General features: G+C 32.7%; 3 protein-coding genes across 3 annotated transcripts; 2 read left to right on the top strand and 1 right to left on the bottom strand.

The window, feature by feature from the left end:
- Nucleotides 1-2,912: 2,912 nt before the first annotated feature.
- On the top strand, nucleotides 2,913-8,621 carry LOC140886635 (NADPH--cytochrome P450 reductase-like). The gene is made up of 18 exons (XM_073293327.1): nucleotides 2,913-3,545; nucleotides 3,759-3,818; nucleotides 3,916-3,992; nucleotides 4,088-4,145; nucleotides 4,529-4,612; nucleotides 4,722-4,758; nucleotides 4,983-5,052; nucleotides 5,137-5,322; nucleotides 5,435-5,527; nucleotides 5,680-5,905; nucleotides 5,984-6,067; nucleotides 6,166-6,313; nucleotides 6,527-6,627; nucleotides 6,877-7,026; nucleotides 7,127-7,204; nucleotides 7,293-7,415; nucleotides 7,541-7,654; nucleotides 8,147-8,621. The coding sequence occupies exons 1-18, from the start codon at nucleotides 3,207-3,209 to the stop codon at nucleotides 8,225-8,227; spliced, it is 2,109 nt and encodes a 702-aa protein (XP_073149428.1). The 5' UTR covers nucleotides 2,913-3,206; the 3' UTR covers nucleotides 8,228-8,621.
- A 3,162-nt stretch (nucleotides 8,622-11,783) lies between these two features.
- LOC140891137 ((DL)-glycerol-3-phosphatase 2-like) lies at nucleotides 11,784-15,429 on the bottom strand. The gene is made up of 6 exons (XM_073299459.1): nucleotides 15,282-15,429; nucleotides 13,999-14,223; nucleotides 13,291-13,351; nucleotides 13,043-13,190; nucleotides 12,357-12,436; nucleotides 11,784-12,019 (listed from the first exon to the last, which is right to left on the bottom strand). The coding sequence occupies exons 1-6, from the start codon at nucleotides 15,367-15,369 to the stop codon at nucleotides 11,887-11,889; spliced, it is 735 nt and encodes a 244-aa protein (XP_073155560.1). The 5' UTR covers nucleotides 15,370-15,429; the 3' UTR covers nucleotides 11,784-11,886.
- An 8,779-nt stretch (nucleotides 15,430-24,208) lies between these two features.
- On the top strand, nucleotides 24,209-25,762 carry LOC140888457 (uncharacterized). The gene has a single exon (XM_073296142.1). It carries the CDS (start codon nucleotides 24,209-24,211, stop codon nucleotides 25,760-25,762), a length of 1,554 nt encoding a protein of 517 aa, XP_073152243.1.
- The last annotated feature ends 1,211 nt before the right edge of the window (nucleotides 25,763-26,973 follow it).

Genomic DNA, 26,973 nt, shown 5'->3' with positions numbered 1-26,973 from the left:
AATCTTGTTGACCATCTCATCTGTAGTAGTAAGTGCTGGGCTCAGTTTCTCAAAGTTAAAGATGATTAAAAAATTTTCTCGATTAATCATGCCACAAGAAAAAAATTGAATTGATTGACTGTATTATCAATTGAGAAAGAATTTACAGAAAAACTTGATTATACATACTTGATTTGTAATTTTTAGCTCTAAAATTATAAAACGAGTTGTTTTTAGTGATAATTTTGAATACTCCTAATATGCTTATTCAATTATAATAGAAACTAGTATTTTGCTGCACGCATTGCGTGCTCGTACATTTCGTTTTTTTAACGAAAAAAATAAATAATAAATTATAAAATTAAATAATAATAAAAATATAACGTTTTCTTAAACAAATATTCACAAAAAATATATATCTTATAAAATGAGTGTTATTTTTGTAAATAAAATAATATCAAAGGGCACAAAGTGAGCTTTTAATGGTTAGAAAAGAGGAAACTATATAAAATGACTATTTTGCCAATAATTTTGGTTTTATTGAAAATTAAGTTAGGAGATAATGATAATTTCAAATCAAGTTTCACCGATTGATTGAAAGTTTGTTAATTAGAGAGTTTCTACTTTAATAATATAATATAGTAAGATATTTTGACTATTTAATTTGAAAAAATTATTGAGAATGCAATCTAGGGGCCATTTTTTAAAGTTCGCCTGTGGCTAAAATAAATTGTTAAGATGGATCTGAGCTGGTTTATATTAACATTATTTGTTCGGTATGTTCATAAAATGTCTTAATTAATTAGATTTTGCTTGTCTTTAAATCCCTCCCATTGATTGCATGTCGAACCGATTGTAGGAATTATTTGCGCTCGATGGGACTATTAAAAAATGTCCCGTTATTTTTCCTCATTGAATCTTTGACTTTAATGAAAATAAATACTGGCTGAATTTCTTTTTATTGTTCAAAAAATATGTTTTGTGAAATGATTTTGCAAATATAAAAATAATAAATTAGAAAAGAGTAAAACCCCAAAAAAACAAATAAAAAAAGTTTGTGAAAGCGAGTGGGCCGACTAATGAATGGTAGATGAAGGAGAGCAGCAATATTTGAACGTGAGCAGACGACAACATACGGCATTTTTTATATCACAATTCCTTGTTCACAAACCCCACACATAATTGTTTACCAATTACTAGGGATCACATATCAACGTCTTAATTAGTACACAAAAATAATGTGAAATCGTCAACCGATACGGTTTTGTGAGATGTATATTCGATCGAATCATAAAATATATTAATTTTTATGTTATAAATATTATTTTTTATTGCATATATGAATCATGTCAACATGTTTCAGATTTTTATGAATATGTATCTGTGAGACCGTATCACAAAAAAATTATTCATTTATCAACGGAACATGTAGAGATTATATCAAAATTAAAAATTTTAATATTACTTTTTTAATTGAGTTTTTTTTATGTTATGCGTGACATGATTGCTTTAAAAATTAAAAAAATATGAGTAAATGTAAATAAATATTTTGTTAGGATATGAGTGGTTGTAAATGAAGATAAAGACAAATTCAACAAATTAGGTTTTTCTTTTTATGTTGTGTCTGAATATCTGGATGTTTGAGATAATGTGATACGTAAGCATAAGACCAAATGATAATAAGTTCGATTTCTTTATGTTTGTCAATTACATTTTATATGTTACTGCATTAAGCTGGATAGTTTATCAAGTAGGGTACCCACCACCAATTTTTTGTTTATCAGAGTCAATATCGTGCACCAAATTTACACGAGCTATGAGTCTATCCAATTATTAGAAAACAAATTAATTGAAAATATCGATTGCAACAACATGAACTATAATCAAAACATAGTGCCAGTTTGCATACATAAGCTAAAAGATTTTAAAAAACGCTTATATAGTGCTTTTATTTTAAAAAGTAGAAGCAATTTCGGTGTTTGGATAAGTGTTAAAAAATATTTTATTTTAAATTTTTAATATTTATTTAGAAGCAAAAGCCAAAAAATGCTAGAAATTATAGCTTTTTTAAAATGATTTTTGCAACCAAATACAACAATTTTTTTTAAAAAAATTTTAAAAATGATTTTTCCCCCTAGTTTCTCAAACCAAACGGGCGCATAATATTTTAAATAACATAAAAACACTTATAAAACAATCACACAAGTCAATTTTGCGAAACAAATATCTTAACTGATCTCATCCATTAAATTCAAAATATATTTTTTATATCAAAAATATTATTTTTACTCCAAATATTAACTAGATCCACTTATCTCACTAGTTTTTTTTTTTTTTTTTTTGGATATTCTTATCTCACTAGATCTATGAAGGCGTTTCCCATCAAAAATATTCTTGAAATATTATATAATTTAAAATAGTTTAGTTACACACTACATTAATTACATAACCATTCGATCCTATATTATAATTTAAACATTTTTGTGTATATAAAACTGGGAATTTTTTTTATTTTTTTTTTGTTAACTATAAATTTTCCTATTTTGGTTTTTGCTCTACAAAATTTTCTAATTTCGGTTTTTGCCTACTAACTTTGATTTTTTCCCTCTCACAACTCTATCTCGCTGAGTGTTCACATGACACCATAATATTGACATAATATCGAAAATGTTGATGTCACACAGAAATTGCTGGGTTGTTCGATGACACTCCGATAATCAAATTAAAATAATCGAAAACAAAAATTCATTACATCATCTCCTAAGACGAGATATAAAATTAGTAGACAAAAAAAAAAAAAAAAGGTTATTTTCCGCGTAAAAATTCGAGTTAATTATAATAAATATGCCTACGGGTCGGATCTTTAATTCGCTCCAACATGTATGTATAATATACACACATGTTTTCCAGCTGAATACAGGAAACGTGGGCTGGTGTGTGTGAGTGTGTGTGTGTTAGGTGGGTGGAGGAGTCTGGTTTGGTGGGCGTGGCTTCTTCCCTCTCCATATAAACTCCATTAAAGCCTCCATTTTTCATTTCTTCAAAGTCAGAGTCTCTCCACATCGCTCTTTCAACTCCCAACCAATCTCATCAATACTTCGGAGAAGAGGGAGAGACTCTGCGAATCGGGGGCCACTTGTTCCAGCCGTTTGTTTAGTGTTTTGCGGACGAGGATCGATAAATCTTTTGCTTGTTCGGGAATCTTGCGTGATCCTAGTTGAGAAGCCATGGAACCCACTTCGGAGAAGCTCTCGCCGTTTGATTTCATGGCTGCGTTGTTGAAAGTGGTCAAGATCGATGGCTCAAATGGGTCGTCGGATGCGGCGCCGGCGATATTGATGGAGAACAGGGACCTCATGATGCTGCTCACTACGTCGTTTGCGGTGATAATTGGGTGTGTTGTCGTGCTGGTGTGGCGGAGGGCGTCTGGATCGAGGAAGAAGGCGGAGCCTCCGAGGTTGGTGATTCCCAAGGCGCCGGGGGGGCCGGAGGAAGTGGATGATGGGAAGAAGAAAGTTACCATATTTTTTGGGACGCAGACTGGTACCGCTGAAGGCTTCGCTAAGGTAAAACCAAAGAATAATTTCGAACAAATCGGAGGAGCGAAACAAATCTGATTTCTACTTTGGGATATTCTCCTTGGAAAGGGGGATCATGTTTGAATTCATAGTCAAGGATTATAATATGGAAATATTTATGATTATGAGTTTGTCGTCTAGTTTTAGTTTTCGAACTTCTTTGTCATATTTATAAATTTCTTTGATTTTCTTTCTGTAAAGGCTCTGGCTGAGGAAGCTAAAGCACGATATCAACAGGCCAAGTTTAAAGTTGTTGACTTGGTGAGTTTTGTTTCCCTATTTTCAATTTTTATATTTCTATGTTCTTTTTTTCTCCCCTGGAATCAAGATTTAACCCGGTTAATTTTAATCTGGGTAGGATGATTATGCTGCGGATGATGACGAGTATGAAGAGAAGCTGCAGAAGGAAACCTTTGCATTCTTCTTCCTAGCCACGTGGGTTCATGAATTTTTAACCAAAAAGCAGATACTTGCGTAAAAAGACGCTTCTTTAATGATTTACTGAGTCGGTGAGGTTTGGTTGGATACAGGTATGGAGATGGTGAGCCAACAGACAATGCGGCTAGGTTCTACAAATGGTTTACAGAGGTAAAACCCTTTGAAGTATCGCTAACTATTTTGGATTAAGCATTTGCCAGTTCATAAAGGCTATAGCCACTGGTACTGAAGCAATCAGAACTTATAAATCATAAAGCAGTCTTAGAGTCACGTGTAGCCTGCTCTTTGGATGGGCAACTGTTGTTTTTAGATAACATCTTGCAAATCACATGATCTTAATTTTCAAGTCAACTGAAAGATCGGGCAATTGTCATTTTACCAAGAACTTTGATAGCATAACTCAATTCTTTCAGCAGGCAAATACCATGATTGAGTCGGCCTGCCGGCGGAGGCAGTTGTTAGTCCTAACAATTTTCTAAGATGTCAAAATACAGGGTGTACTTGGGGGTTAATTTCTAAGTTTTGTGACACAGGGAAAAGAAAAATCCGATTGGCTTAAGAATCTTCATTATGGTGTATTTGGGCTCGGGAACCGGCAATATGAACATTTCAACAAGGTATCTGCTTGTTTGATACATGTATATGAGTAGAGGCTTACCTTGCTAAGATTGTTCTCTTGAAAATTTTGACTGAAGTTTCGTTCTTTTGTCTTTGTTTGACAAATAGATTGGAAATGTTGTGGACGACTTGATTGCTGAGCAAGGTATTTTTTCTTCTCTAGATTTAGGAGAAGTGCAATTTCTGAAGTAAACAAAATTCAATTAAAGTTTTGTTTACTTCAGAATTGTTTATTTGTCTGCCAACTTATGTATGCCTTTCCTTAGTTTTTTGAGATGTAGAGACAAATTTTATCAGAGTATATTTATTCTATTCTTTTATGGTCTTCCCTTGTGTTTCCATTTCTTACTGGACGTGTGCATTTTTCAGGTGGAAAGAGGCTTGTCCCAGTGGGTCTTGGAGACGATGATCAATGCATTGAAGATGACTTCACTGCATGGTACTGGGATAATGATTAACAAGTACAATGGTTTTTTTTTTCTCCATTAGCTTAAAATAACCGGAACTCTTGATTGTAATGCAGGCGTGAGTTAGTGTGGCCTGAGTTGGATAGATTACTTCTTGACGAGGATTCGGCCTCTGGCACTACTCCTTATACTGCTGCAGTTTTGGAATATCGAGTTGTATTCTATGACCAGGCAGATGGGTCGGTTATGGAGAATGGCTCAGCGAATGGCAATACCGCATATGATGCTCAGCATCCTTGCATGTAACGAGATGCTACCATTTTCCTTTTTATTTCCTCTTTGGACCTCTGCTCGTTTAAATTTAAAGTGGCAATTTATTTTCTTTTACTTGACATTTTTATGTTTGTTCTGAAGAGTAAATGTTGCTGTAAGAAGAGAACTTCACTCTCCTGCATCTGATCGCTCGTGCACGCACTTGGAATTTGACATATCTGGAACTGGACTAACGTGAGTTCCTGGTTTTACACATTAATATATTATACCCATTGCATTCTGTAAATTCTGCATGTCCTTTCTGAATGATGAGCCGTCTTGTCCCTGACAACATTGGGAGAAGAATGAATCTTATTATTAGTCTAAATGCTTCTTCTATTCTGCAGATATGAAACTGGAGATCATGTTGGCGTTTATTGTGATAATTTGATTGAAACAGTGGAGGAAGCAGAAAGGTTATTGAATCTTCCCTCGCAATCATACTTCTCTATTCACGCTGTTAAAGAGGATGGCACTCCACTCTGTGGTGGCTCCTTGCTACCTCCTTTCCCTCCTTGCACTTTAAGGACTGCACTTACTAAATATGCGGATCTTTTGAGTGCTCCCAAAAAGGTATGTAATGTTGCATTGTCATCAAATTTTCCTTTCTTGCAGAGAATAATTGTCTCTCAAATGTGTCTTCTTTCCCAGTCTGCTTTGCTCGCATTGGCGGCTTATGCTTCTGATCCAAATGAAGCTGATCGACTCAATCATCTTACTTCTCCGGCTGGAAAGGTTTGAATAGGTTCATTATGTATTTGGATTACTATCTTTTGTGTATGATACCAAAGCCGAAAACTAGCTTTTTCTCATGGATTTGGATGCGTCATCAGGAGGAATATGCTCAATATGTCATTGCAAGCCAGAGAAGTCTACTTGAGGTCATGGCTGATTTCCCCTCTGCCAGACCTCCTCTTGGTGTTTTCTTTGCCGCAGTTGCTCCACGTCTGCAGGCCAGATTTTATTCCATCTCATCTTCCCGAAGTGAGTGTTCGTCATCCTATCCCATCTCTATCATGATAAAGTTTCGAGATTTTTGCTGCAATATCTGTACAACACATGATCTTTGTTAATTTGGAGTTGGTCTGCTTAACTCTGATAAAATAGTTGTTTCGTCATAATCAATTGTCAAATTTTCCCATATTTTGTTAGGGTGCCCAATCTTTCAGATTCTCATTGCCTCTAATTGTTCTTCCAGAATTTCACCATCTAGGATCCATGTGACATGTGCTTTGGTTTACGAGAAAACACCAACAGGACGGATTCACAAGGGTGTTTGTTCCACGTGGATGAAGGTATTTTTCCATTATCGTTCAATTGAGTTTCCATGTCTTAGCCATAATTGATTGGTTGAGACGGTAAGTATGTACGGTTTTGTTGTGCTGTTGTAAATGGCATGATTATGTGTGGCACACTGCATCTGCATATGATACTGTAATCCACTGCACTCGTTGCTTCGAATTGTCCTCTAGTGCTCAGCACACCTTCTTGTCACTTGATTGCTCTTTTTGAAGCCTTGATTCTCAATTGCTACCCGTTTTCAGAATTCCGTATCCTTGGAAGACAGTCGCGAGTGCAGTCAGGCACCAATTTTTGTCCGAACTTCAAACTTCAGGCTCCCTGCAGATCCTAAACTACCAATAATAATGATTGGTCCTGGTACTGGTTTGGCTCCATTTCGCGGTTTTCTTCAGGTTTGTGCAAAATGTTTTTGAATCTTGAATATTGTTTTGTGACTTGAATACAATTTGGATCATTGCAATTTTCTATTAATCTTTACAACTTATATTATAGGAAAGATTAGCTCTAAAGGAATCCGGATTCGAACTCGGTCCTGCGACCCTATTTTTCGGGTGCAGGAACCGTGAAATGGTTAGTGATCGTCTTAGCATTCGGTCCATGACATTGTTTTAAGGCATCATGTAGGTAAATATTCATAGTAGCTGCTTGCAATTTGCAGGATTTTATCTACAAGGACGAGTTAAACAACTTCGTTGAAGCTGGTGTGATTTCAGATCTTATTATTGCATTTTCGCGCGAGGGACCCACTAAAGAATATGTGCAGCATAAGATGGTGCAAAAGGTAAGTGTGCAACTTTTTTGCACCACTCATGTAGATTTTTCAAGTGGCAAAAGCCAATTTCTGATTCGACGACTGTACGAAATATTCATGAGAGAGTTATAATTCACGTGATATTTGAATTGCAGGCTTCTGATGTGTGGAATGCAATTTCCGAGGGCGGCTATGTTTACGTATGTGGCGATGCCAAAGGCATGGCTCGCGACGTTCACCGAACCCTCCACACCATAGCGCAAGAACAGGTCCGCGGCTCTGATTTTTCTCTTGTGCGGTCCTTTTTTTTTTTTCCTTGGCGGAGCTTGTCCACTCCTTTTTCATTGTATTTCGAACGACAATTTCTGATGAAAACTACTTGAGGGAGCGAGGTCCTCCTTAGTTTCTTGTGAGAAGTCTCAACTTTTTAGACTATAAAAAATGACACATTCTTTACATGTGCCTAATAACCACCTCACACTCACTTCAATCTGCTACAACCTTCTAGAACACCACTCTTTGAACTTAATATGCTTTTGCTCGAAATTAAAGTAGCTACAGCTACCCGGCCACGCCCCGCCTCTTACTTCTGGATTCTGTGTGGTAGTGTTACTATCAGCTATAACTATTGATAAATGATAGACAAATGATTCCTATAAAATCATTTCCAGTACATAGTCTCTTTTAGAATGTGCCATTGCCATTGCCATTGCCATTGCCACATCGTTGCGCGCCTAACTAATAATGAGTCTTTTTATCAGGGATCTCTGGACAGCTCGAAAGCGGAGAGCTTGGTGAAGAATCTGCAGATGACCGGACGGTACTTGCGAGATGTATGGTGATGATCATAATAAGTCCGCGGGTCATTCATTCATCGAGAGATCTCGAAAAAGATTGCAAGTATTTTAAGGATGCAATGTGCAGAAACTACCTGCTTCCTATTGTCAACCTTAACAACGTAAACTTGAGCATTAATATGTATATTAGGCAGTTCTTTGTGATTTTTTCTGGAATTCAGAGGAATTCATTTTTTTTTTTTACAAAAAAATTTGAGTCGTGTAATTTATATCTAATAACCATAATAAAAATAAATATATTGGGACAACGGTAGTAGGTGTAGTGTTAAATTTTTTTTTCTTTTGTTTTTTGGTTACTTGTATAATTATTGTGTCCATTTTGGCTCCATTTGTTGGCACTTTTTATGCATACTTAAAATGATGATTAAATTATTCTTTATTTCGTGACTGTGTTAATGATGATATGATTAAATTATTATTATTATTATTATTATTATTATTATTATTATTATTATTATTATTATTATTATTATTATTTATTTATTTATTCGTGACATTATATATACTTTTTGGTCTATTTTATTATGATTTCGGCACTTGCTTAGTTATTAGTTTCGGTTTGTTATTTTTTCTTTTCGTAATATATATATATTCCATATATAATTCCAATCTCTCTCATAAAAAGTTTTGGTCTATTTCTAAAAGATTACATTTGTCTCTTTGCTCATTATTTTTAAAGGAAAGTGCATTTATTTAGTTTTTGAGAGTTATGTCTATTAAATAAAAAATGAGTGTCTGTTTAACGAAAAAAATTATAACGAGATTGATGTAGGTAAAATTAATTAAATGAAAATGAAAGTAGTATAAATATTTTTTTATCCTGTCATCTGTTTTCTTTTTAATCATATAAAGTTAATTAATGTGCTTTAAAGACAAAATAAGTAAAATTATTAGATTCATAGCATTTTGATGATTTAATTAATCGATATAATTTAAGACATATTTTTTGACAACCATAATTTAAGACATATTTAATCCAGAAATAATAAATTTTGAAAATACCAATAATTTTATACAAGTGCAATACTAGTTGCCTAAAATAAGAAGAAACAAGTACAACAAATTACCAAATCCCACCAAATACCTTCAATTTTGACGGGATTTTTTTTAATGCAATTTTAACAATAATATCCCACCAAATCCCTCGGTCTTTTTCTTTTAAATACTAATCCGTTCAAATGGGAACTCCTCCGAAAGTCAAGAATAGTAATTATGTCATCAAAATTATAATTTTCTTGTAAATGCGAACTGAGGAGCCACAGTTGACAACTTCTTTATATATATCACTAGATGATTATACACATGTTTGCGTGTGTAGATTAACTATCATACATCGTATATGATAAGAAAATGAGTAATTAATAGGTCAACTGAAAACTGAAAGTTCTATTTTACTCTTAACTTTTGCTTGTACTTCAATCAATATAAACGTAAATGTAGTTTGGTATAATCAAGTGAGACCAAATTCATATTAAAGAGTTTGTGTATTCAACCGAGATAGTGTTTAGGAGAGCTTTTGGGAAGTACTTTTAAATTTTTTCTTAATAAAATTTTAAAATTTTATAAAAAAAAAAACTGAGAAATGTTTCTAAAAGATCTTTCAAACCAAATTCGCTACCAAATGAAGCTCAAGTTCCTATTGAATAGTGTGTGAAATTGATATACATATGTATGTATTATAATAATAATTTTCCATTGTGGGAATATATATAATAAGTGGTTCTAACTAAATTAACGAATTCACACATGCAAGTAAGCCTATAGATTATAAGTTCAACATTTGTGAAAGAGGAAATAAATTATGATTTGAAAACATGAGTTGGAAAGGTCCCTTTTGGTTCCTATAAACAAATCGTTCAAAGGATCGTAGCATGGAGTTTTTTTTATAGTCTAAAGTTGAAATTATTTAAGGAATATGACTATCCACATTATTTTACCAACACACTTTTGGAATTGTAAAGCAATCACTGATTATTAGACATACCAACAATGATGTTAACTTTTTTTTAAAAAAATATTAAACTTAATTTTTATAATTACATCCATATTTCAATATTTACACTGATTAATACAGGATACCTTAGATATATAAACACCCGACACTTGCGACAAAAAACCAATAAAAATCATGATTTTTTTTAGCTAAGACAAGATGTTTGTAATTCCTCTTCTGATCTTTTATAAAATTCGGTGTGTCGTATTTTCAAAAAAAAAAAAAACTATAATCTGAATTCTGAATGAAACTACGTTGCGAACAAGGCAATATTATTATTATTAATATTTGATATTTTTAGTAGTTTGAGGGAATGGGAAGTCAAAGTTTGACAACTATAACCTAATGGGTCCAAGCGTTGACTTTCAAATGCCCCAAACGCGCATACTTGCAAGTTGCAACGAAAGAGGCACCAAAGATGGCAACTCACCTATGACATCAATGACTTGTTATATGTTGGTGATAATTTTGTTGAATATTTGTACAAGATGATCACGGGATATTCTGAAATCAAAACAAAAATTAGTTTACGAAATCCAACAAATAATTACGTGATCGTTTTATATCAAAATATACGAGGACAGATAGTAATATTATCGGTGTAATAGATGAGTGATCATCGTAAATTTTTAAAATAATGGTTCTATTTAAGTAGTGTTTGCAACCTTTAAAAATAAGTGATTAGATTTTTTTAACAAATTTTTTATTTTAGAAGGGTGCAAAAATTTAAAAAAAAAAACAAGGGATTTGTTTTTTTTTTTTTTTAGGAAACATAATATCATATCAAACCAAGTCCTGACACATTACATCAGAAATATAAGGCGACCTTACCACGGGATTCTTCTTACCTTAATGATTGATAATTTTCTCTAACATATTGATGAAGAATATTTGAATATCCGAAATAGGCACCTTCGAATTTAAATTCTTTTACTTGTTGTATATTAGAGAATTTTAAAAAATATTTGTTAATTTTATTATTTTTTTATTTTTTAAAAACTTTATGTTGTAGCTTTCGTTTAGTTATTTTCTGAGCGTCTACAAAGATATCTTGTACACAAAGATATTGAAATTTTGTATTTGAATTCCACATTTGCTGGTCAAAATAATTAACGTGCATGACTTTTAATCTATTTTGTATTTGAATTCCACATTTGCTGGTCAAAATAATTAACGTGCATGACTTTTAATCTATTTTTCACTTGAAATGAGATCATCATAAATAAATATATAAACTAACTAATTGCAGATGTTTGTTGTAATTTATATATTATCATCTATGAAATTCGACAGATTCAGCAAAAATTATATTGTTTGTCATATTCAATAAAATGGTTCATTCATCATTGTATAGTGCAAGAAGATAGTTAAAGGGGAGACATAGCAAAAAAAAAAATTTAATCTTTAATTTCAAATCCTAATCATTCTCAAAAACATAAAATGAAATTTTAATCTCACACACAAAATCTAATCTCTGTTTTGTAACAAAATTTTAAATACTGATATAAATATCAATCTTCTTCGTCCCATAATGTTTTGTTTATGTTAAATTTAACGACGGATGAATTTGCAAATAATGCATAAAGCAATTTCAAGAAGTTGCAGAAAAAATGCAAAGATAGAATGGCAACCACACTGATCAATGTTGTGGTCAGCTAGCTACACTGTCGAATGGCGGCAGTCCCCAATCGCTGGGATTAAGATCCAACAGGGAGCTTAGAACTTGATCAGCAGTTTCAAGAAATGATCGATCCAACCTTGGATCCGGAACCATCACCACTGACCTGATTCCAGAATCGCCATCGGACAAACAGTTAAAATCACGTGCATTTAGTTAGAAGTAGCAAGATGTCAAGAAACATGCAAAAAAGAACCAGATGACTTTTTCTCTAAGGTTTCATTATTTTATTTCATGGCAAGGCATATTCCATGAGTTCTTTACTTGCATGAAGGGACCTAGCAAAAGATATCAAAGTTTTGTTACTTTCAATCCTTCCGTTGTGAAAGCCAAGTCTGTACCACCCGTCATTCCATTAATTCCAGTTCATCAAATTATCTCAATAAAACGACGACTTCAATACTACAATATGCTATAAAGACACACAGCAAACATAGGCTTACATGCCAGCATTCTTGGCTGCTAGGACGCCGGATGGTGCATCTTCGAAAACAAGAATATTGGTTGGATCAATCGGTCCTCCCTAAAAACAAGCAACTTCAATTTATCCCACTAATATAGGTAATATTAAATTTTTCAGCAGAATAATAGATCAACATTGGTTAGCAATCAATTAATACAAGATAATCGCAATATCCAAATAGTGATTTAGGGGTAGGGGTAGGGGTAGGGATAGGGGTAGGGTCAGGGGAGGGTTGTTCAACTTCTTAGCCCATGTAGCAAGGGGACAGGAGATGAAATAAAATTAAATTCTTCCTCTGCACTGCCAAACTAATAGAAAATTGATCAAACCACAAAGTACACAGCCTCATATCTAAGGCATATGATATTTTTGAATGTCTGCAATTCAAATCAATCTCTCTCATCCAGAAGTACAATTAAGAACTCGAGAAAAAACAGAAGCTCAAGAAAATTATCTATTTTTCAGAATCCATCCATACGACTTGATAGATACAAAAGATTGACGATCAGATTGCTGCCAGGAACCAGAAGCAATAAAGTACATAGAGTTCCAGTGGAGGATTGGTAAGGTGCATTAATGATCAGCATGTTCCTAACAAAAATACGCATCTGTAGCCTGTACTAGTGGAAAACAACTACTTATACTTCATTGAAAAAGAGGCGATACCTCGAATCTTTTAGCTGCTGCAAGGAACACATCTGGTGATGGTTTCCCCTGTTTAACTTCTGGATCATCACCAAGAACAATATGATGCATTAGTGAAAAAAGTTCACCATGTTTTTGTGTTTTCAATTGGAAATGCCTCCTGTGCGAACTGTGTAAGGCACATTCCATTCATTAACTCGCAGCAGATCTAGCTAAAATTAGTAACACTACAAAATCTCCTGACTTCAGACTATAAAACTAAGGCCTACCCAGTTGCAACACAAATTGGTATTCCTTTTGCATGGAGGTGCAAAATCAAACGACTGGCTCCTGTATTACAACGATAAGCAACAAAAAAGTAACAGTCAGAGGGAACAAAGAGAATGCTGTCCAAATAAGCTGGTGAAGGAAGAGTGTTGAAGTCCCCGTTTATGATTAGAAAAGTAAGAGATTAAAAGAGACAAACCACAGTTAGTTTAGTCTGCAGCGACTAGGAACAGGCCATGACAATCAAGTGCTCAAAGTTAATGGAGGAAAACTACTACTGGTGACAATTTAAGTTTGTTTTATTCATTCCAATATCAGTTTCCTCAGATAAACATCTAATCTAAAGACAAATGCAGTAATTAAAAACTAACGGCAAGTGCACTTTCCAGTATAACTATCATAGAAAACCCAAAATTGTCATTTAATAATATGATTCGATTTCAGCAAGCAGCCACACCTAGTTATGGTCTACAGATACTTTGTAATGGTTCCTTCTCACTTTTTGAAGCAGAAAGATTTGTTAACTGATAATTGCTATTTCACATACAGATACTTATATCTAAAAGAAAACACAGTTATCCATGCCAGTGCACCGGTGCTTTCACATCTGATATAGGATACTGAAGTACAGAGTCGCATCATAGATGTTAGAATATAAACAGAATATCCAACATCACAAACCAAATATCAGAAAAAGAAAATACAAAAACCTGGCAGGAGTTCACTTGACGGGAACATATGTTGCAGCATATCCTCTCTTTCGACAAGAAAATCTTCGGCAGAGAGTGAATCACTAATTCCAGTCTCTTCAACAAAAACTCGAGCCGCCTCTATTGCCTTCTTACCCATCATTTTAGCCTTGAGTGACCAATCAAACGTCTTGTTGTATCTAGACATGATAATTTCCTGAACTTCAGTGTAGAACTTCTCTGTATCTGAATAAATACACAATTAGGTAAATGAAAGCCCTACAAACAACAGGTTTACTATTTAGAATAGGTTAAAGAAATAGGATAATGGATGAAAATGAAAGACATCAACAGCAGTAAAAAGTGGGGGGGAAAAAAAGAGAGTAGCTTTTACAGGATGAGAAACCACCAATACATGCAATGATCTACGGAAAAGAAAAACATATCAGGCTCATCATATCAATTACTATAAGGAAAATCTTTAAACCTTGAATCGTTCTTTCACCTCTCACTCTATTTATCATTTTACATGCATGCTATTGAACGCACTTTCCAAAAGAAAAACAAGATTCCCGAAACAAAAAGAAATACCCCCCCGTTTACAAGTCAAAAGGACAAAATAAATATACACTTGAAAGTCCCTGTTTCATTCAGGGCACGGCATCCAGAGGCGGGGATTCGACCTCTAAAATCCACTTATAAATCGCAAAGTCTTTCTGACTTGAGTTGACACAAATTCACCACTACTTCCACAGTTGACAACAGAAAATATGGTCATCCTTTATTGCCAAATTAAGTTGCCAAGTTGTAAAATGTTGCTCACATTTTCCATTATCCTTTCACCCTTTGGCTAAAGTTTGATATTACTAGACTAGCTTCGTAAAATTCATTCAACATGAAACAAATTCTCGAACACTTGGATTGTCAAATTCAGCATTCACCAAAACACATGAACTCATCCTACCAAATTCCTGGTTTGCCAGCCTCCATAATATATTGTAGAAACACAGAAATCTTTGACTTGCAAAAAAATAAATAAAGAAAGAATATATCACAACACTGAAAGTTTCAGCAATGACTAATCAACTAAATTCAATGGCCCACAGTAAAAAAAAAAAAAAAAAAAAAAAGCCTTAAAACACAAGGAACAGAAACAATCAGTAAACCAAACAAAGTCAGATACAAAAACCCATTAACGATATTCCAAATTAAAAACACTTTATGACATAATACATTATAAAAAAACAAAATTTAGCATAAAACCAACATTTTCCGGGATTAATCGATCTTGAAGTCATAATTACCGAGTAAAAGGCCGTCCATATCGAAGATGACGTGAGTGATCAAAGGCTTGGTTGAAGGAGTATCGTCTGCTCCACCGGGATTCGCCATTTGAGGGAGTCTCGTAGATCTTGGAGCTGCAAACGGCGGCTGGTCTTTACAGCTTCAGTGCTGCCACGATAGAGGACATAATCAAATATAAATATAATAAACAATTCTAAAATCGTAATTTATTTATTTATTTTTTGAAATCCAAGTTTTTGTTACAATCAGTTCTTGAACTCAAAGTTTCGTTCCATATTTGGAATTTTGGTTAAAATGAGTTATTTGCCAGTTTATTAACTATTTTTAACTTTTATGTAATATAAAAATTCTCATTAGATAATTTTACGAGTCATTTTTTTGAGATTAATGTTAAATTTTAATAATATAATATAGATAGCATAAATATGTAACGATATATACTTGAGTAAAATAATTATTATTAATAATTTTTGTCAACTTTTATTTGAACAAATAAAGGTAACACTAAATTATTTGATATTTTTTTATTAATTTTATTAGAAAAACATTAATTTTTAACATAAAAATTAATTTTAATATTTATGATAATACGCTCAAACTATTTTTTGTAAAAATATGTCAGTCTAAAATATTTATGAGTAGTCTCATGTGATAAAAGACTAATTTAACAAAATTGATTTGTGAGACGATTTTATGAGTTTTTGCGAATATTTATTTGAATTGTTTTTCATAATATGATATCATTTTTGTAAATACAACAATTTAAAAAAATAATAATACCAGACATATCATCATTTTAAAAATATTTAAATATGTTTATCCCAACGTGAAACGTTTTACTAACTTATTTTTAAAAATAAAATCATACACTTATGAGTAGAGCCGTCAATTTGGGTTAGGTCTGTCGGGTTGGCCCGGCCCGCCACACAATTTAAGTTGGTTGGGTTGAAATTTTTTCAACCCAACAAAAGGTGGGCCTAGATGGGCTAACCCGCCTAGGCCCACGACCTGCGCGGGTTGGCACCCATGCCTGTGGGCCAGAATAATTAATAATTTATTTTTATTTTTATTGTTATATATGTATTTTTAATAAAAGTTGTGATTTTTTTGTATTAATTAATTTATATAAAATTTACACACATGAAATTAATAATTAAAATTTTTATTAATATGTTTCTATTAATATTTATTTATGAAATTATATTTATAATTAATTATAATATTATTTATTTATTTTTATTTGTCGTGATCCAACCCACGGGCCGACCCGCCTAACCCGCAACCCACCTTGGGTTGGGTTGGCATATTTACGAAAATGCCATCCTTCAAAATTATTTTTTAGACCTTGAAAATGATGAATTTATTTTTTAGTCCCTATTTTAAATTATTTTCAGTTTTTATATTAAATATTACTTGGTAAATTGGTCTAATTTTTATTATTTTGAGTGATCTCCCATTTTATTTTTAAAATTAATTTCAGTGTTTAATTTTTTTAGTTTAATTAAATTTTATTTGTTTTTTTTATAATTTTTCAATAAATTAATTGTAATTTTATTATTTTTAAATAACATTAAATGGAAATTATGAACAAAGTAATTAGAAACACACAAAACAATTTAGCACAAACATTTTATTCAAAACACGATTTACTACAAACATTTTGTCGACTTAATATAACTTGAAAACCATGCGATTATTTTGACACGAGAATAAATCACCAACAAAAAAAAAACAAATAACAATAAAAATAAACACACTCGTCGTAATCAAGAAAATAAACTAGTAGTCCGATAGGTTGGGTTCGGGTGGTGAAGTTCCTCCAAAAAATTGTCCGAAAGGTGCAAAATTCCCAGCGGAACTATCCCCCTTTGCTAGTCTTTTCTTATAAATGTTTTGTTGCTGTTTGATCAAGTATGGACGCACTGGCTCATCAACAGACATGGGGTTCAACAATAGTATTTTATTATCTTCCTTCTCGGCCATTATATCATTTCTTTGTCTCTCAATATCAATGAGCTCTTTTCGATGGATCTCAGCATTATCCATCACAGCCACCATTTTCTCACTACATTTGGCCATTATGGAAAGGTCATTCGAGTGTTCTTCATTAGCTTTTCTTTTTCCTTTGACCTTTTTTTATGCCAATTGGACGCTTAAAACCCCCTGATGTTCCCCTTTTTAAATTTTTATTTTGTCTGTATGATTAATGTTTGTGTTGTGTGCAATGCAACTGTTTTCATGTGTTTGCAATTTAATAACCAAATAAATGCATATTTTTTTAAAAAAATAACGAGTCTTGTAAATTTAATTTTTTAATATGTTTAACATTATAATACATAATTATTAATATATTACACGATTTTAATTTTAACCATATCCAATTAATATAGTTGAAAAACATATTATGTAATTTTATTATTATATAAATATATATGATTTAAAAAAATAAAATAGAAAATGGAGTATTTGGTAATATTTAGAGGATATATGTTGGAGAAATTTTTTGAAAATAGAGATTAGGAATCTCTATTTAGAGGATAGAGGATGAAATATAGAGGATATGTGTTGGAGATGACCTAAGTTGTTTTGAAAGTTTAGTGAGAGACATTCGATTAAATTGTTTCACACTACTAAAGAAAAAATAAAAATAAAAAAATATAGATTTGAATATCTTATTTAAATAATTTATTTTTTTCAAATTAAATTACTGTACTTTATTATCACAAAAGCTCTTGTGATATTGTACACATATTATGTTTGTAATATCCGACCTACTCAAGAATATCTATATCAGGAGCATTCAATCTATCTTTAAATAATTATTGACAAAATGTTTTTGTAAACCGGTCTTACGTGTTAATTTGTATAAAAATAAATTGAAATTTTGCACAATTTTTGATTCGACGACTACACGAGATATTCATGAGAAAGTTATAATTCACGGGTTGACTAGACGATACTTGCGAGATGTATGGTGATTATCAATAAGTCCGCGGGTCATTCATTCGTCGAGAGATCTCGAAAAAGATTGCAAGTATTTTAAGGATGCAATGTGCAGAAACTACCTGCTTCCTATTGCCAACCTTAACAAACTAAACTTGAGCATTAATATGTATATTAGGCAGTTCTTTGTGATTTTTTCTGGAATTCAGAGGAATTGATTTTGTTTTATTTTTTTTACAAAAAAATATGATTCGTGCAATTTATATCTAATAACCATAGTAAAAATAAATATATTGGGACAATGGTAGGTATAGTACTGTGACTTCTCCTTTTCTTTCTATTGTTTTTTGGTTACTTGTATAATTATTGTGTTCATTTTGGCTCTCCATTTGATGGCATTTTTTGGCTCCGTTTGGTTTGAAGTATAAAATAAACGAAAGCTAGATAAATGAAGAGATTAAAAGTGTAGTGACCCGCACCGTGATCACCTACTAATCAGAAGCTTAAGCATGCATTTAACTTAATTAAATAAATCAGAAATTAAACAGCGAAAAACTTAAACAACAATAAAATATTGTTTACAACCATATTTAATAAAATCCATTGTATTAACCCAAATACAACTGAAACAAAAGCCTAGACAATAATCTTGCTGGTCCTCCATCGCCAAAGCTCTCCTGGAACCACCCGTCTCATCCAGCCGCAGACCTACCCCATGGAATAGGGTGTCCAGATACAACAAAGTATGGGACGTAAGCATGATAAGCTCAGTACGAGAGTATGAGTATACGGTGTTATGTGTGCATGTATGAAAGTGAACTGGGTACCAAGACTCTCAGGTCAAGAAACAAGCTCAAAGACCGGGCCCAGGGTATATAGCACGCTGCGCCGTCGCATCAGGAGGTGGCTCATATACCCAGTGGATAATGGTGACCTGATACTAGTACATGTGTCCAACCATCACGGTGACCTGACACAAGACTTACGTATCCAACCATCCATAAACTTGTAGGGTGAGCGCCCTACTACAAGATACATCTAAGGTAAAAGCTCAACATGCTCATGTATGCATCATACAGTCATGACATGCTGTATATAAAGGCATATAAAACATGCAAACACATAATACATGCATACTCAATCTAGATATCTCGAATAATACTTCCGTACCTCATAAACTAGGCATGCTAGATCAGCACTATGTTCAAGCCTATAATCCGCACTACAATGCAAAGTACTCATGCATTATAATCTTATTCTAAAAGCCTTGACTACGCTATAGCATACTCCCTATTTACTATAAGGAGCCAGAGCTATACCTGCGTCCGTCGTTAGCCCGTTGATGACGACTGCCCCAGAACTTGGGCACCGCTCCGCCGCAACCCCGGAGCACCTGGCCAACCTCCGGACCAAGCCTAGGAAGGCTGGAAACACCCCAAAACCCTAGAATGCACTAAAGGCCGAGAGAGAATACTTGAAATTGTGTGAAAAATCTGAAATTCGGAGGGCCTATTTATAGGCTTCGGACGATCCGAACTGGGTTTGGACGGTCCGAACTGCCACTTGTCTGAGCCTTTAAGACACCTGGCTCTGCTGAGTTCGGACGATCCGAACTCGGGTTCGGAGGGCCCGATGTGGTTCGGAGGGTCCGAAATGGTCCGTGTGCTCCGAACTGTTTGGGTCCTTCTGAAGTCATTTTTGGACCCCCGGGACCTACCCCACCATTTTCGGACGTTTCGGATCTGATTTTTCACTTATTTTCATCAAATAAGGACTCCTTAAACATGTTTTGACACTTTTAAAATTATATGTCATTTTCTAACATGTTTAAAGTCACATAATCTTGTAAAATGGAACCGGGCTACTACAAAAAGCTGAAATATAAGGATAAATAGTACAGTGTGACAAACTTTTTGGTGTTTGGTATGATTTTAATACGATTGATTAATTTTATATGTTGAGTACAAATGACCAAATTACCCATGATAATAATAATAATATAAAATAATTTAATTATAATAATAATGTAAAAAATTAATAATAAAATAATAGATTTGTATAATAATCTATTATTTAAAATAAAATGTAAAATAATAATAAGATGGTGATATTAATAATAATACCGATATTAAAATTAATATTTTATTTATTAATATTAATTTTAATTTGTTTTTTTTACTCTGCAATTTTGTTCTTACACTCGTGATGTTTTTATGTGATAGTAATTGAATTAAAATAATAATAACAATTTTTTTATTATTATTAATTTTTTTATTTACCATTACTTATTATTATTATTACTATTGTTTTTAGACATTAATTAAGATAAATTATTTCTTATTATATAATTAAAATTCTTATAATATTATTATTAAATTTTTTCATATTATTCCATTTAATATATCTTATTACTTCATTTTTATATTGGTTATTAATTCTTTTAAATTTTTTGGGTCTATTTTATTATGATTTCGGCACTTGCTTAGTTAGTTATTAGTTTCGGTTTGTTATTTTTTCTCGTCGTAATATATATTCCATATATAATTCCAATCTCTCTTATAAAAGTTTTTGGCCTATTTCTAAAAGATTTCATTTTTCTCTTTGCTCCTTATTTTTAAAGGAAAGTGCATTTATTTAGTGTTTGAGAGTTGTATATTTTAAATAAAAAAAAAAATATAAGGGTCTGTTTAACGAATAAAATTTAACAAGGTTGATGTTAAGAATGTAAATAAACCGAGCCGAACAGTATCATGTTCGAACTTGGGCTCGGGCTCGGGCTCGGCTCGTTTGACAAAAATAAGGGCTCAAGCTCGATTCGAGCTTTTATCATGCGGCTCGTTTAGTATTATATAAAAGCTTGGGCTCGGCTCGAGCTCGGACTCGGCTCGTTTATCATATTAAACGAGCTTGACTCGAGTTTGGCTCGTTTTCAAGTTCGTTAGTGAGCTCGTTTTTGGGCTCGTTAAGCAAAGCTCGTTAGCGAGCTCGTTAAAGAAGCTCAGACTTGTTAAGTGAGATCGTTAAACATGCTCATTAGTGAGCTCGCTTTCAGGCTCGTTAAGTAGGCTCGTTTTTTGGTTCGTCAAACATTTAACATAGCTCGAGTTTGATTTTTTTCGATTATAATTTTTCGATCAAATTGACTATAACTTGATTTATAAGCTTATCATAATCTAAAACTTCAACCTCCAATACAGCCTAATTCGAAAAATCCACCAATTTCATTTATCAAAGTTTTCGATCTTTATGAATTCACTACATCATTAGTAACTGCTCAAATTATGATATATCTTGAAATCTCCGAATTTATTATAGATCAAATTCTAGATGCAAATTTCAACCACAATCATTCGACTGCTTTCAATCTGTACAAGTTCAATGTGCACTATCCTCTGCTGTATAGCTATACACAATTGTATTCATCATTCAAAAATTTCATCACGCGATAAAATAATTAATAAACTCAAAATTCAAACTTCGTTATTCCTTATATCTTTAAAATAAAAATCTGAAGCTCTACTAAAAATGCTAAACCCAAGTTTCGAGCACTTACCCTTGAAGAAAATCAACATTGTCAATGCTTATTTCACAAGTATATAAAAATTTATGGGAAAACTGCAAATTTGGTTCTGTATGATTCTAACATGCAAGATACAATTGTTAATCCATCATCAGCTTTTTATGAATTGAACGAAAAAATAATTTATGAGCATGACTCATCACATCAACCATCCGTCTCTGGGTAAAAGAGAAAGAAATCAATTTTTAGGCCTAACTCGAACAAAGACAGATCTAAGATTGTTACTAATCAATCTGTTATATTATTGTGAACAACTAAACATGTAAATTATACCTATAGAAAATAAAAAAACCGAATATACAAATTAGACATAATATGTAAACGCAAACACTATATGTTAAATAAGATCATGTTAGTGGAATACCAAAACATCAATAAATGTCATGGAAGAAGAAGAAGAGATGAGCTTTCAATGTTAAATCCTCTATACCAAACCCATTTTATAAAACACTCTTCCATGTTCAATATCTTTGTATATGAGTTAAAGAGAGCCAACTCACACATATACGAGAGCAGGGGTGGCCCTGGCCATGGGCAGCCAGGGCATGTGCCCAGGGCCCCCCACCTTTGTATGGTGCCCCAATTTTTTTTTAAAATTATTATATATATATATATATATATATTTATATATATCAATATTACATATAATACATTAATACTTTCCCACAAAGGACAAGGAAAATAAGGGTTTTAATTTTTTATTTTGAGAGATCTGACAGGCGACAACACTTTGTTTCTTCGGTAAGTTTGTGGCTTTTGTGGCTTTGTAAGTGTCTATTTAGCGATCTGACTATCTATTATTCTTGTTTCAGAACTCACGAAATACACGAAAAAATTTGGCAAAAAGATCCAAATTCCAAGGTCAATTACACGCTCTTGTTCAATTTTTTTATTTTCAAATTTTGATATATTGTTTAATTTTATTTTGATTTAATGCTTTTTGTTTATATTATTTTTTCTTTAATGTTAGATACTTAGATGTTTATTTGTTGTTAATTTCGTATAGATTCTGAAAATTCGTGGATTAGGGATTTGAATTCCAAAAACTTATTTTGAAAATTGGGGATTTTGTTGAATTTGAATTTAAATAGTTAAATTAACTGGTCATAAATTATATTAGTACCTGAATTGTGTGTTTTGTTAGTTTATCATGAATTATTTTTGGATTATTTCATAACTATGAGATATGAAGGATAATTTCATCAATATTACAATTACACGATACAACAATGTAATGAAACTGCCCGCACAACCGACGAGACTTGAGCATGGACTCGAGACTTGCTTATCTCGAGCGATGAAACTACTTAAATCTACCTAAATAAATTAGGAAACCTACCCGCCATCAGCGGGAATCGAACCTGAGACCAATTGGTCTCAGGGCCTCACCCTTAACCATTGGGCCAAGGGCTCATTGGCTTGTTGTGTTTGTACTTTGTATAACATCACTTGAAGAAATATGATGTCTAGAAAATATCCCTCTGGAAGTGCTAAAAGAAAAAAAAATATAGAAAAGAAGATGACTCAATCAAAGAAAGGTTCTATGGATATGTTTGTTTTGAAAGAAACGAATATAGTGGAAGAAAATTTGATTGACAATTTTGATAATCAAAACACAGAAAAAAACTGTTCTGAAGAACAAATAGAAGAGGTGTATGTTGCAAACACTGTGGATATTGATGAAGACAAAAATAATAATGAGAAAAATAAAAGCATAGATCATTCTCTGAATATATTTGATCCAAGAGTTTGGGATAGTCTTAATACAAAAATGAGAGATTTACTCGTTGAAAAAGGTCCAGTTAGAGAGATTAATTTTGAATACCCTCATGATTAACTTGGTAGACATTTTCCGCAGAGCATTATAATAGAATTCTTCCAAAGAATACAAGACATGAAAGAAAATGGCTAGTTTATCCAAAGGAGTTGGATAAAGTATTTTGTTTCTACTGTAAGCTTTTCAAAACTGATCTGCAATCACGAAGTCAATTAGCTGAAGAGGGATCTAGAGACTGGAAGCATCTAAGTGAGAAGCTTAAAGAACATGAAAAATTTCGTGAACATCTTGCTAATTTGAGATCTATGGTGGAGTTACAAGTAAGATTGAGGAAGAATGAAACAATTGACAAAGAATTGCAGGAACAACTTAAAAATGAAACACACCGTTGGAGAAGAGTTTTGACAAGAATTGTAGCAGTGGTAAAATTTTTAGCTAAAAATATTTTGTCCTTCCGTGGAAAGAATTAAAATATGGAGGATAATTCAAAAGGTAATTTCTTGGGCTTGATTGAGATGATTTCCGAGTTTGATCCTATAATGCAAGAACATCTTCGGCTAATTAAAGAAAAATAAATTCATCATCACTACTTCAGTCATAAAATTCAAAATGAGTTGATAAAAAATATGTTAGTGAAAGTGAAAAATGTTGTCATTGAAAAGACAAAGAAAGCCAAGTATTATTCAGTGATACTTGATTGTACTCCTGATGCAACTCACAAGGAACAAATGACTTTAATATTACGGTGTGTTGATGTGTCATGTATTCCGGTAAAAATTGAGGAGTATTTTATAGAATTTCTGAATGTTGAAAACACGAGTGGATTGAGCCTTTTCAATAAATTTTGTGCTGCATTGGACTCTCTTGGACTTGATATTGATAATATTAGAGGACAAGGTTATGATAATGGCTCCAACATGAGAGGAAAACATCAAGGTGTTCAAAAAAGATTGCTTGATATAAATCCGAGAGCGTTTTACATGCCATGTGGTAGTCATTGTCTTAATTCGGTGATTTGTGATACGGAAAACTCTTGTGTTAAGGAAAAATCTTTTTTTGGAGCATGTCAATGCATGTATACAATGTTCTCCAATTCTACAAAACGTTGGAGTATTCTACTTGAGTATTTGGATAATTTGACACTAAAGTCATTGTGCACAACAAGGTGGGAAAGCCATATTGAAAGTGTCAAGACCATTAAGTCACAAGTTGGGCAAATCAGAGAAGCTTTACTTAAGGTAGCAGATGTAACCGATGATGCAAGATTGTCGAGGGATGCTAGATTGCTGGCAACACATGAACTTAGCAGCTTTGAATTTTTATTAAGCTTGGTAATTTGGTATGATATTCTCTACAATATAAACTCGGTTAGTAAATCCTTGCAATCTGAAACGATGCGTATAGATGTTGCAGTGAAACAATTGAAAGGACTTGTTTCTTTTTTTGAGAATTACAGGAAAGAAGGATTTTCATCTGCTATAAATTCTGCTAAAGAAATTGCTTGTAATATAGGAGTTGATTCTGTATTTCATGAGCGCAGACAAACTTCTAGGAAGAGACAATTTGATGAGATTGTTAACACTGAAAGAGAATCACAAAAAACTGTAGAACGCTTTAGGACATATTATTTTCTTGTTGTGGTAGATGTTGCTCTTTCGGAGTTGAGGAGTAGGTTTGAGCAATTGAATTTTTTCGAAAAGATGTTTGGATTTTTGTTGGATGGAGAACAGCTAATGACATTGGATGAAGATGATTTGAGAAAATATTGTGTGAATCTTGAATCTGCTTTGAAAAAGGATGATCTGTCTGATATCGATGCTCATGATCTGTTTTTTGAACTACAAATGTTGCAAGAGATGCTACCTTTGGAAGCTTATGACACAAATAAATTTTGGACATCAATTAAAATTTTAGAGTTTTCATTGAAAATGGATATTTTTCCTATGATCGTGGTCGCATATCAAATTTTATTGACTATTTTTATGACTGTAGCATCAACTGAGAGAAGTTTTTCAAAGTTAAAATTATTGAAATCTTATTTGAGAACCACAATGAGTCAAGAGAGACTGAATGGTTTGGCGATCCTCTGCATCGAAAAAGACATATTGGAAGATATATCATATGACGACATAATTGATGATTTTGCTTCAAAAAATGCAAGAAGAGCTCATTTTAAATAATATTTATTGTTGATTAAATTATTTTGAGCAATTATGTAAACCTTCTTTCATTGTGTACTTTCTTAATTTATGTATTTTTGGTTTATTTTGATTATGTTATTCGGATTTTTTTTCATATACATATATATATGTATTTTGGTTTATTTTGATTCTATTATTCGGATTATTTTATATATATATATATATATATATTAGTTTTGATGTTAATATGAAAGGGCCCGAATTGTAAGCTTTGCTCAGGGTCTCGTTTTTCATAGAACCGCCCCTGTATGAGAGACGTGTTTTGAAAGATTAGTTGAGTGACATTCTTAGCACAAAGATATTTAAAGATTGTGTTTGTAGTCTTGGCATAAGAGACGTTAAACATTATGTGGATTGTGAGGTTGATGCATACAATCGAGAGTTCTAGGAGTTCTTGTTTAGGCATTGGATAAGTCCTAAATTGGATTGGGTTTATACAAATGAGTTGTATAAATCAAAGTCTTCTAGTGGATCCTTTCGAGGTGGAAGAAGGGGTGGCGTAGGAGATTGAACTCTGAGCATCCATAAACAAATTCGTGTCTATTTGTTTATCGCATTTACTTTCTTATTGCCACTCTTTTTAGTATGCATCGTTGAAGCATTTTATGTGTTTTTCATAGACTAGAATATTGCATACAAAGTGTTTGATAAAATGCTTCAATCAAACTATTTTTATTATTTCAATTTGCATTCTTTCAAATGATTTCTAACATGTTTATTTGGTTTCTACGAAGAATTATTTCGAGTGTATTTTTTTTGGTTTGAAAACCAAACTCGATATAATTAATCGGTGCTCGGTTTATTTTTGAACATTTCAAGAACGAGCTATTGTAGCCCTAAAATATTTTTAAGTGTGTATTCACCCCCCATCTACACACGTATTTCGATCTTAACAATTGACATCAGAGAGGTTGTTATTGAAAGAGAATTTGAAACTGATTTTGATCTTTAAATTTTCGTTTTTAAGATTTTCTAACACATATATGCATAGTTGGTAATTTTTGATAGCTTGTAGCGACTTTGGGAAAAAATGGCATAACTCCTACAAACCACTTTTTGCGTTGCAAACTAGACTCGTAGAGGATTGCAGCGGTATAAAATTTGCAGCCTGGTCATGTGCGAAAAAATGCAGTTTATTCGTTGAAATCAGACCATGCGTGCTGCGGCAGAAACTGTACATGGACAAAAAG

This window comes from Henckelia pumila, chromosome 3 (assembly GCF_033568475.1).
Source record: "Henckelia pumila isolate YLH828 chromosome 3, ASM3356847v2, whole genome shotgun sequence".
Classification (NCBI taxonomy): domain Eukaryota; kingdom Viridiplantae; phylum Streptophyta; class Magnoliopsida; order Lamiales; family Gesneriaceae; genus Henckelia; species Henckelia pumila.
This window is presented reverse-complemented; position numbering and strand designations above follow the sequence as displayed.

What these genes read in the sequence shown, in the direction of transcription:
- LOC140886635 (XM_073293327.1), top strand. Translation starts at nt 3,207, where the DNA reads ATGGAACCCACTTCGGAGAAGCTCTCGCCGTTTGATTTCATGGCTGCG. An exon ending in GATGCTCAGCATCCTTGCAT is followed by an intron (nt 5,323 to 5,434) that starts GTAACGAGATGC and finishes TTTGTTCTGAAG; the next exon opens with AGTAAATGTTGCTGTAAGAA. An exon ending in TTTTGAGTGCTCCCAAAAAG is followed by an intron (nt 5,906 to 5,983) that starts GTATGTAATGTT and finishes CTTCTTTCCCAG; the next exon opens with TCTGCTTTGCTCGCATTGGC.
- LOC140891137 (XM_073299459.1), bottom strand. Translation starts at nt 15,369, where the DNA reads ATGGCGAATCCCGGTGGAGCAGACGATACTCCTTCAACCAAGCCTTTG. An exon ending in CCAATTTGTGTTGCAACTGG is followed by an intron (nt 13,191 to 13,290) that starts GTAGGCCTTAGT and finishes TGCCTTACACAG; the next exon opens with TTCGCACAGGAGGCATTTCC. An exon ending in CAGCAGCTAAAAGATTCGAG is followed by an intron (nt 12,437 to 13,042) that starts GTATCGCCTCTT and finishes GCTTGTTTTTAG; the next exon opens with GGAGGACCGATTGATCCAAC.
- LOC140888457 (XM_073296142.1), top strand. Translation starts at nt 24,209, where the DNA reads ATGTTAGTGAAAGTGAAAAATGTTGTCATTGAAAAGACAAAGAAAGCC.